Here is a 12,280-nt window from a genome sequence, read left to right on the forward strand (position 1 = left end):
GATTTTTTATTTTGTTTTAGTGGAAGGTTAATATTAATGATTAAAGAGGCAACAATATGCACAAATACATCATTACCAAACAAAAACCCACTCCATTCCTATGATAAAGTAATAAATAACATAGTCAATGTGGATTTCTTGGTCATTTTAACAGCAGTTTCTCCAAATGTTTTGATAAAAATAATGTATTAACAACATGTAATTAGGGCCATAAATTACAAAAGTTAACAACCAAATAACATTTTCTTCCCAACATGTACTTGTAAATGTTTTTTTTTATTTGTATTGGGAACAAATGTGACTTGTGCAAAAAGAACATAAAGTTCATTACTGTTTCTCACCAATTTCTGTTCGCCCCGGTCCGATCCCATTATAGAGTCGCAGGTAAGACACCTGGCAATTGCTTGTATCAATGTCAAGATCTGCGATGCGCACAAGGACTTTGTGCCCAGCGGTCACGCTGATCTCCCACTCACACACAGACTGTGAAGGATAAGACTGAGGATAACCCAGAGACGCCAGGCTCCCGCTGCCCACACCTAGCACTGTGTGTCCACAGCCGTCCCCTGAAAAACACCCAGAAAACATCAAAAACTCTGCAGAGCTCAACATCATGGAATATTTGGTCTTACTTTATATTAAGGGGCCTTAACTACTATGTACTTACATCAAAAATATTAATTCTGGTGCTCTTGAGATGGGATAAAGGTAGGGTTAGGGGCAGGTTTGGTGGTATAGGCAGGTTTAAGGGTGGGTTGAAATTAAAGGCGTATGGTCAACAGTGTAATTATAAATTTAATCACAAAAGGTTATTACAGATGTTATTACATGCAGGTATTTAGAAGAATTATTCATTTCAGCGTAACTGCATCGTTAAAGCCAGATAACTAATGTGGGACTAAATATTTTAATGTTACTCTAAAGCAGGGGTCACCAATCTCGGTCCTGGAGGGTCAGTGTCCCTGCAGGGTTTAGCTCCAACTTGCCTCAACACACCTGCCTGGATGTTTCAAGTACACCTAGAAAGACCTTGATTAGCTTGTTCAGGTGTGTTTGATTAGGGTTGGAGCTAAAATCTGCAGGACACCGGCCCTCCAGGAACAAGTTTGGTGACCACTGCTCTAAAGTAATTCAGAGAATACTGAGATATTGCCATATTTCACTAAAACGACTCTTTGAAAGTGCTTTGGAAATGATCTAATATGGATGTGGGAAAAATGTAAATACAAATTGATTTTGTACACATCTTGATGACATTTGCATGTCCCACTGAAATTCAACAAATAAAAAACATCCAAATCTGTCTTAATTATGCATAATAAGCACAGAATTTAGTTTCCTCACGTAGAACTTAAACTCATTTGGTGAAATGTTTGGCTTGCAAAAGAGCTCCTTGTTGAATCATTAGGAGGGAGAATGAGAGAGATGAGATCGCATTGCATTGCAGCTGCTTGCGCTGCCTGTCACGCGTTTACACACCGAATGAAACTCTGCTTGCGCTGTTGTTACGTAATCCTTGCTGGACAATATTCAGACCCCCGGAGCAAAACAACAGACCCATCCACACACGCGCACACACACACACACCTCGAGCCTCTGCGTTCCTCCTAGCTTCACTCCTCCCACACAAACCATACATTCTCAAAGTTTTATGCACAGCCAGTACTGTCAGCTATTTCAGACTGTCTGAGAAACTGGGGCTAGATGTCACGCTTCACATAATATATGTCATTAATACCATTATTCAGCAAGCATGCAGTAAACTGATCAAAGTGACAGTAAAGAGGTTTATTAATATGACATGACATTTCTGTTTCAATAAATGCTGTCCTTTCAACTTTCTATTCATAAAAGAAGCCTTTAAACTCAGTTTCTTTATAGATATAAGGGCTTTCACATTTCACATTCTTATTCTCATATAAACCCTGCTTCCAGCCACAGAGTAGAGTTTTATATTTGTGTTGTCAATGTGGAGTCAGCACCACTTTTTACTCTGGGTTAAAAACCTGCTCTGCAACATGGTTGGCAATTCTTTTAGGGTTTCAAACATGTGCAGTTTGAAGCAATTCTTAGAGACAGATGACCAATTACATCCCTTAAATTCACATGCTTCAGACAGTCATGGAAATGCAGAGTGCTGTTTAAACAATATGTTTCGACGTTTGAGGGGGAAAATGTCAAATTGCGACAGAAAACAAGACAAAAGAAGTGCAAATAAAGACTGTTTCGTTTTTATTTCATTTCAAGAAAAATATGAAATATGTGAATATGAGGTTATCCTATCAACGACACTGGCACTGCAAATATAATACTGTTCAGTGTGAAATGTCAGCATTAATTGTTAGCCCCAGTTAAATTATAAACAGTGTGAAATGTGATACTGGATTCTGTTTACTCAAGGTTTAGAATTACCCTAGTTCGACTATGAAAAGCTCAATTCAGTACCTCCAAGGATTCAAAACAATCTGCTAAACATTGAACATTATTTACTGCTGAACATTCATTATTACACAGGAAAAAAGCAACTGTTCATTTAACAAGCTCTGACCTTTCGTGGCAAGCAAGATGCCTCTAAAACATTGTAACTTATTTTTGGTTTTATCAAAGTGTAACCATCTGTTTTTAGCTAAACTGATAATAACCCTTCTAGAACCACAGTTTTACTATGATAATTTTATATTGTCAGTGTAGCAAAACCATGGTGATTTTGTGGTTGCCATGATTTAACTACATGACCATGTTGTTTGTGTGTGTGTTTTAGGTAAAACCATGGTTGATTTTGGCAGAGGCGTGTCACAATTCTTTTGTGATATTTTTGACATGATCTCATGTGAGTGTTTAGAATATTTATGGTGTGTTCAAAATTAATACATTTGATACTTAATTACATTTGTAATACTAGTCAAAAATCGTACAGGGGTGCATTTTTCAAACAACGACAAATCATAACTATCATAGTACAATGCATAGTTTGGGAACAGAATGATGTAGTGAGGAGTGTTTCCCCAAAACCGTAGTTTCTCTGTCGCAGATCCATCGTTTGAACCACGTTAGTTATAACGTAAAATCTCCGTAATGACGCTCTAAACGGGGCGGAGTAACACAATTGTAAACATGAAGATTGCTTAAACTGAACTGTAAAAATACTTTTATTTTTTATTTAAAAGCAAATTACCCCTAAGAAAGGAGACCTTAATGTTTTTTTTTAATCATTCCAAGTTTAAATATTCGAAATGAATAGAGCATAGGGGGATAACTGGGAATGGAACACAGCCAGAAACTAGGCTTCTAACTACAGCTCTGGAGGAGTAGTTGGAAATATACAAGTTTGCGATGCAGTTTATGAATGTTCATTGGAACGATGGATTTGGAAATGGCAAATCAGCAAACTATGTTTGTAACGACGGAACTTACAACCTTAGTTGACTAATGATGGTTTTCGGAAATTCACCCCAGATTAGTTAGTTGTTAGTTAGGCAGTTAGTTAGTTAACTTTATTTGTCCTCATAGGGAAATTTCATTTGCAGCAAACATTTCACATTTGGCATTTATATAAATAAATCATATAAAAACATGGTATCCCTACTCTAAATAAATATCCAGACTACTGGCCATCAACTGCTACTGAGAGAGGAGGAATAGAAAAACTTAATTGTGAGGTATAAATGATCATTTTGTCCTATTTCTTACACATCTGGGAACACAATATCGATAGCCTGATGGTAACAATTGGAAGGTGTACGATAAAGCATGTCTCTCATCATTGATAATCACGATAGCCTTATTTAGTACTCTTTCTTTGTATATACTATCAATGTTTTTAGTTTTATTCCCAACAACTTACAGGCTGTTTTTACTTTCTTTCCCCAGTGACCTCTTCTGGGCCTCAGAAGCATTTCCATATCAACAGATCACACAAAATGTAGCAATACTTTCGATAAAAGCACTATAAAACATGACCAACAATGTGTTGTCAACATTAAAAGACAATAGTTTCTTTAAGAAGTACATTCTCGGTTGATGCTTTTTCCTTATACAGTCAGTCCCTACATCCCACTTAAGTTTATTGACTAACATCACCCACATATTTATATAGTTTGTAACTAACTGAAACCTCAGATTAAGTATAATAAGTGTGGGCCACTGCTTGTTACTGTGATAAACAGTTTGACACTGGACAGCACATGAACTCGCTACATATTTGGGAAAGCAGCGGGGGCAGCGCGGGGCCCATGTCAGGCGTTGCGTCATCACTTTCCTCTGTTGCTCCAGCTGTAGCACAGCAACAACGTTAGAATGCACGCGCACAAACTCCTCTATTAAAGCGAGGTGTTTGTTTACCCAGTGAACATGTTACTGGTTCAGCCCAGAGAGTTACGTGGCTTGTTTAATTACTATTGTGGTCAAGTGTCTTGGTCGAACTGAACTAAGGTTTAAACCTGCAATCCTTCATTTAACTGCCCGGATCTTTAACCATCACATAACCTCAAGAAGAGTTTGTTTTGAAACCGCACTGAAGCCCAAACCCAGAGCTATTAATGCAATTTAAGAGAAGTTTACCAAGTCTTAAAAACTTTAGCCCCTCCGTTGGAGGATCACGTACCCTTCTGCGCCCGTGAGCTTCTGGCACCGAGGAGTACGATGAAGACGATCAGGATGAAGAGCGCAGCCCCTCCGGTTCCTCTTCCCACCATTACCGACGCGTCCATCCCAGCAGCCTGCAGTCCGAATGCATAATGCTAAAGTGTCCCGATCAGCCGCGCGCGCGTCACGGTCCTGGTAAGAGCGCGCGGGCCAGCGTGAGTTTAGTATCGGGATGGTTTTATTGACGCTTCCTGAACTCTTGAAGCGGCGCACCGTTAGAACAAACACGGGCTCTCTTCATCCCCCGATATATTACACGACTTCCTCAACTTCCGCTCCTCCCACCGCACAGCGGCCCCTAGATGGGAATTCTGTGGTATTCCATACATTGTTGTGGATTAGGAGATTCAGTGGATTTTTTGTTTTGCATTAGGCTAAAATATACTCGGAACAAAATGTGAGCATTATTTGGAAAAAAGATTGAGAAAACGTAAACTATGAATATTTATATTATTAACAAGATAGCTGGCAGTTTATATGAATAGCCTAACGTTACAGCAATTTTTGCAAAAACTTTAATGTTCTTGTACATAATGTGGCAACAACAACAATAATAATGATAATAATTACTATAATATAAATAAATAATAATACAAATAAAATAAGGATAAAGTTATTATAAAATAATTACATTATTGTTACAATTCGTTATTATAATAAAATAATCAATAACCCTTATGTACTGTTGGGGATGTTTTCATCCACTCTGGGGTGATTTTGTACGGTACGGTGCCTTAATTTGGCCGTAACTTTTTCTGTGTTTCAGAAGGATTTTGGTGACAAATCTTATTTTGACACATATTTTGAGAAAATGCTTTGACACTTAAAAAAAAAACATAACGATACACTCTGGGCAAATTTACTTTCCTTTTGTTATGTTAGGGATGAAAATATCCACTAAATTAAACTGCTGTAAAAATGCATAAGATAAATATTTTTTTTCAAATCTGTTAATCAACCTCAGTCCTGATCAAAACTACTCAATTGTTTAGAAATGTACATGATTTTAACTCTTTAATTGCCAAATTCATAAATGATGGCACTGATTTGGTCAAAAAAAAACACACACACACACACACACACACAATGATGTATTTTCAATATAAAAAGTAATTGTAAACTGGAGTTTTTTTACCTTTTACCTTTTATCACAGTCTTGTCTTTGATGCATTGTTTTTGATTAACTTTCATTTTATTCTCCTTCATTTATTGTTTGTGACTGTTTTGCCCCCATTGACTTCCATTATAACCACATTTTTTCATTACAAAAACATGACATCAATTGATCATGCATTTTTGATTGTTGCTATTTTTCCATGTTGGGAAGAGGTAAAATTAGCTATTTTTACTATTGATCATCAGTTAGCAGCAGTAACCCTTTAGATACGCCTGTGCAAAAAAAAAAAAAACTTTAGTTTCTGAATTTTATATGGAGTATAACAGCAAATTAAAGTGTGTTTTATTACTTAATTACTAGACCCCCTGTTTATTTGCCATGATGACAGTAAATAATATTTGACTAGATATTTTTCAAGACACTTCTATACAGCTTAAAGTGACATTTAAAGTCTTAACTAGGTTAATTAGGTTAACTAGGCAGGTTAGGGTATTAGGCAAGTTATTGTATAACGATGGTTTGTTCTGTAGACTATTGAAAAAAAATAGCTTAAAGGGGCTAATAATTTTGACCTTTAAATGGTTTTTATTCTAGCCGAAATAAAACAAATAATACTTTCTCCAGAAGAAAAAATATTATCAGACATACTGTGAAAATTTCCTTCCTCTGCTAAACATAATTTGGGAAATATTTAAAAAAGAAATAAAAAATTAAAGAGGGCTAATAATTCTGACTTTAACTGTACATTTTTATTTTTGTTTAATGCAAGTCTTTTATCTGGATCTGTTTGAAGAACTGAAACTGAGAATTGGTGGTTTTATTATGTCCAATTTCTCAAATAATAAAGAAGAGGCTTTCACATCTGTGAATGTGAAATTTGACTAAAATATAGGATCAATTATTTATGAGATCAGCGGCTTGGAGGTTTCATGTCACATTCCTTTACAGATGAACATTTGTAGATGTTATAGAGTTTATCTGAGTGAAAACCATATTTTACACCCCATTTCATGCTCTCGGTTTCAAATCAAAGAGCCTTTAGTTCCAGTAGCTTTAATCCATCATAGCCTTTGAGTCTCACCAAAAGCATAATTTTAGCCCTATATTGAAGTTAGTTTCTACTTTGAAAACTGCCAGCCATTAAACAAGGAATAGTTCACCCAAAATTGAAAAATTCAGTCATCATTTACTCACCCTTAACATATTTCGAACCAGTTTCAGATTTTTTTGTTTTGTTCAACTTTATTCAAAGATATTTTGAAGAATGCTGGAAGCTTACACTGTAAAAAATCCTGGTTGCCTTAAATTTTTAAGCTGAATCAAATTAACCTTATGAGTCCATTGAACTTATATTATGTTGAACTGGCTTAAGACAGCTTGCATAATTTATAAAATTAAGTTAGAACATGATTAACTTAGTTTAATAAGTTATAATGACTTAAAAACATGCTGTCATGACTAATTTGACATTTAATTTTTTACAGTGTAGCAGTAAAACCAAATACTAGGGAAGTCAATGGTTACCAGTTTTCAACATTCTTCAAAATATCATCTTTTGAGTTGAACAAAACAAAAAAACAAACAAACAAACAAAAAACAGGCTAGCTGGCTTAGAACAAGTCAAAGGGGAAAGTAAATGATAGTGTTTTCATTTTGGGGTATACTATACAAACGATATTCAAAGAAATCTGCTGCTTCTTCAAACTACTTATTGAAAATGAACAATTCTTGAGATTTTTGGGGGACATAATTGTTTGCAAAACTTAAATGTTTTATGCTCATTCCACAGTTAAATAATTTGTGTTGGGACAACATGAATGAATTTTGTGGAACCCTGTATTTTTACAACCTAGTAATACTACTAGTTTGAAATAGCAGCAAAATTGTTACAAAATCTTAAAAAGAGGCTGCTGTTGAATGATAAAATTTCGTCTCATAGAAACAAACCTTAAAAAGACTTCCGTTTCTGCTGTAAATATCTGTTCTCTTTTTAATTGCCAGGTCATATGGTCAAAATATTCTGCCCTGGACTTCAAGAACACCTGGTCCATCTCTTTGTTTTTTACTCATTCTTCCTCGCTATATAATTTCCGCTTTTACTGTCCTTGGGATCGTTCAGTGTTGAATCAGAGTCCTTCAGCCAAGGCTGTTATCTTTTATCTTAGTCAGCGAGCTCTGTTCTGCACGTCCACAGTCTCTGAGTGCGGGATATCACAAATAGCAGAGACTTATAATCTGACGCCCCCCAGCGGTGAAGGACTCCTTTTCAGCTTATATTGAATAAACCACAAAACACGAATGACACACCGTGGAATTGCGAGGTAATGCAAGCAGGCTGAGAAGCTCATGAAAGAACAGAATAGTAGCACCGATATTATTGTAGTCTCAATTATTTTCTTACTATCAAGGTACACTTAGATATGAATATTATTCTATTAAATAACAAAGCATATAAGCACAAAACCGTATAAGGAGAAAACTCACCAAAAGAAAGAAAGAATTATATATCAAAGTCGAGATTTGGGGTTTCAACGATGAAAAGATCAACAATACAATATTTCCCCAAAAACTTCATTCATTCATTTTCCTTCAGCTTAGTCCTTTATTCATCAGGGGTCGCCACAGTAGAATGAACCACCAACTATTCCAACATATATTTTACACAGCGGATGCCCTTCCAGCTGGAATCCAGAACTGGGAAACCCCCATACACACCTACACACACACATCCGGCCATTTTAGTTTATTCAATTGACCTATAGCGCATGTCTTTGGACTGTGGGGGGAAACCAGAGCACTTGGAGGAAACCCACAACACAGGGAGAACATGCAAACTTCACACAGAAATGCCAACTGACCCAGCTAGGACTCGAACCAGTGACCTTCTTGCTGTGAGGCGACTGTGTTAACCACTGAGCCACTGTGTTGCCCCAACAAAATTACTTTTTTTATTAATTAAAAATCCTAAATTTTTAAAATACACTTTTATTGTATATTAATAAAAAGAAAAATATGTAATATTTATTATTAACAAAAAAACTGCATATTAGAATTAGTTTTGATCAAACTGTTTGTTTTTTTTCTGTATTTTGATTGAAGTTCAGCCTTGGTGAACATAAGAGACTTTTGTCAAAATCATTATTAGAAAGAAAACCCTTTCCATTTTAAATTCATGAATAGTAAACTAATATGATACTCAATATAATTATTATACTATACTATAATCTTTTATAATATTATAATACTTTTTATGCATTGTTTCCACAGCACCAGTCTTTATACCTTGTGTTTTTTTTGTGTGTGTGTGTGATGTTAGGTCAAACTTATAGACCAAAAATCTTGTTTTCAAGTCTCTCCAGTTCTTTTAAGTGTGATTTGTAGTTTATGTGTGTCAGAGATAGATGTCGACTTTGAAGGACTGAGTTGAAGAAAGCACAGAACTGTCACGCTATTCTGTCTTTTATGTCAAGCACAGATGATCAAACTTCACATCTCATTTTCTCTTTCAAGTCTTTCTTTGTAGCTTACAAAAAATTTCAGTTTTCTCTCAAACTTTAGAATAGAACCAAAATAGTACCAAAAAGTATATCAAAGTGTTGAATGTGTGTTGATATCACTGTATGGATCATACAGCATGATGTGAATAGTAAAAATTGCTGCACATCTGAATGAACATTCTGATTCATTTATTGTATTACTGTATTTTTAAATAAAAGTTTTATTAGAAAATAAAATTGTTATCGTTTACTCATATTTTTCCAGACGTGGATGAATAAATACAGACATCGATATTTATATATTCATATACAGTTGAAGTCAGAATTATTAGCTCCCTGAATTATTACCCCCCTGTTTGTTTTTCTTTTTATCGGAGAGATGATTTTCTCAACACATTTCTAAACATAATAGTTTTAATAACTCATTTCTAATAACTGATTTATTTTATCTTTGCCATGATGACAGTAAATAATATTTGACTAGATATTTTCAAGACACTTCTATACAGCTTAAAGTGACATTTAAAGTCTCAACTAGGTTAATTGGTTAAGGTATAATTAACCTTAATTTTGACCTTAAAATGTTTTTTTTATTAAAAACACCTTTTATTGTAGCCAAAATAAAGCAAATAAGACTTTCTGCAGAAGAAAAAATATTATCAGACATCCTGTGAAATGCCCTTGCTCTGTTAAACATCATTTGGGAAATATTTAAAAAAGAAACAAGTATTCAAAGGAGGCTAATAATTCTGATTTCAACTGTATATATGGATCGAAAAATGAAACATGCAATTTTGTCTGGCATCAAGTAAAAATTTTCAAATGTGATTTTACAGAAATCATATTACATGCAAGTAAACTGTCCACTTTAATTCTTAAAAAAAACTTCAATAAAATGTCTAAATGAGAGTCAAACAATGTTTAGTCTAACAGGTTTAATCTTAGGTTAGTTAGTTTAACAATGTTTAGTGCAATAAACATGTGCATGTAAAAAATATACTTAATTTAACCTGGACTTATGAAATTATAAAAGATTAAGTGATCATATTAAATAATATCGGATATTGTAATTTACTCTTTCTGTCAAGTGGCTCAGTATAAAGATTTGAAATTAAAATTTATTTATTTATTCAATGTGACCCTTAAGCACAGATTTTAATGTCTACAAACAATTCTTGTTACAAGCAATTGTCAAACAGTCTTGTTTCAAACAAATGCGCCTGACAAGACTTTGTGTTATAAAAACTGTTGTTACAATGAATTCCAATGAATGTTACAATGAATGTATCATGATAATTGCTTTTTGCTAAAAAATAACAAACAAACAAACAAACAAACGAATGAATAAATAAATAAATAAATAAATAAATAACTCTTAAACTTGGCATTTTCTGATTTTATTAATTAATTAATTTATTTTTTTTTTTATTTGTTTGTTTATGTTGATAACCTTAAAACCTTGATAACCTTGTCCATACAGAAATCCCAAATGTTCAGGTTAAAAAAAACATAAGATGACATAAAATTAACATAACATTAAAACAGCATAAAAGTCTTAATCTGAATCTAGATCATGAACACTTTTAGTCCTGGTCTTGGAAGTTAACAGCATTTATCATTTTATTTTATGCAAAATATAATAATATTTATACTACTATACAAATTTTAAGGGACTTCAAAGAACACCGCGTTACCACCACCGTTATTCTTGTTTTTCCAGAAGGGATTTGATAAACTGGTTTCAGATCTGTTAAAGGCACTTCACCTCATTAACTAAGAAGACAGCAAATGAATCTCCTCTGACCTCTGAGACTCCACATTGATCATCAGCACCATGGTGGCCCTCTCAGACAGAAAGCAAAGAGCAGCTCAGAGCATGTAGATCATCACACAGCCTGTGTTTCACGAACACATCACACACAATCCTCGCAGCTCTGAGCGCCTCATCAAACAGCAGACCGAGGGACCCAGAATATTCAACAGCCTCATGCTGGGTTCAATACAGCTCTCTTTTTTAAATATTTAGGTAATATTCTAGATGACAGTTTGCTGCTTGAACCCCAAATTGATCATGCAGTAGGCTATGTAAGATGAAGATTCTTTTTTTACAAATGTAAAAGGCATGGTGTTATATTTTATTGCTCTGCTGTTTTTTCATTACTGATGTTTGATTTGGTTTATTACCTGTCATTTATTTCTTGAATGCAGGATACAGGTTTTACTCATCATTATGCACTGAATGCAAAAGCTGATTGTTCATTTCTCAAAATACACAGGCTGTTTCATTGCTACATTTTTATTTATAAACCACTAATTGGTTTGCTGGCTTCAAATATAACAATGTAGTTCATTTTCAGTGTACTATGAATTACAGCTTAAAATGTGCTGATACATTATGCCATTATGAGCATCATGCAAGGACTAAATCTTTCTGTTAATGTTATACAAACTTTTTTCTATGCCCTGAGTCTGGGTTGATTGATATAAGGTTTTAGTAATCCTTGTAGGGCTTTATTCTGTTCCATTAGCCTTTTGTAAGAATTCTCATAGGAGAATATATTATGAAAATCTTGGATTTGATTTAAAAGTCTTCTTTAGTTATGAAAAAAAAAAAAAAAAAAAAAAAAAATATATATATATATATATATATATATATATATATATATATATATATATATATGAAACGATTACTCCAGTAATTATTGCTTTTATTACTATTACCATTAATAATAATAATAATAATAATAATAATAATAATAATAATAATAATAATAATAATAATAATAATAATAATAATAATAATAATAATAATAATCATTAATATTAGAGTGATTACCGAAGGATCATGTTACTGAAAACTGGAGAAAACAAGATGAAATCTTATCATTAAAATCACTGGAATAAATGATTCTATTAAATGATAAACTACGTTTGAACAGTTATTTTATAGTGCAATAACATTTCACAATTTTACAATTTGTACTGTATTTTTTATCAAATAAATGTTGCCTTGGTGAGAAGG

The 12,280-nt window shown here is 33.7% G+C and overlaps 1 protein-coding gene across 1 annotated transcript in view; it reads right to left on the minus strand.

Moving 5' to 3' along the window:
* The window catches only part of dcbld2 (discoidin, CUB and LCCL domain containing 2), a 41,348-nt gene extending 36,458 nt beyond the window's left edge, over positions 1 to 4,890 (minus strand). Inside the window, exons 1-2 of the mRNA XM_056465969.1 lie at positions 4,604 to 4,890; positions 342 to 566 (exon numbers count right to left, since the gene is read on the minus strand). Of these exons, the coding sequence (XP_056321944.1) occupies positions 342 to 566; positions 4,604 to 4,709 (331 nt within the window). The 5' untranslated portion in view covers positions 4,710 to 4,890. The remainder of the gene's footprint in view (positions 1 to 341; positions 567 to 4,603) is intronic.
* Between the last annotated feature and the right edge of the window lie 7,390 nt (positions 4,891 to 12,280).

Source organism: Danio aesculapii, chromosome 9 (assembly GCF_903798145.1).
Source record: "Danio aesculapii chromosome 9, fDanAes4.1, whole genome shotgun sequence".
Lineage (NCBI taxonomy): Eukaryota > Metazoa > Chordata > Actinopteri > Cypriniformes > Danionidae > Danio > Danio aesculapii.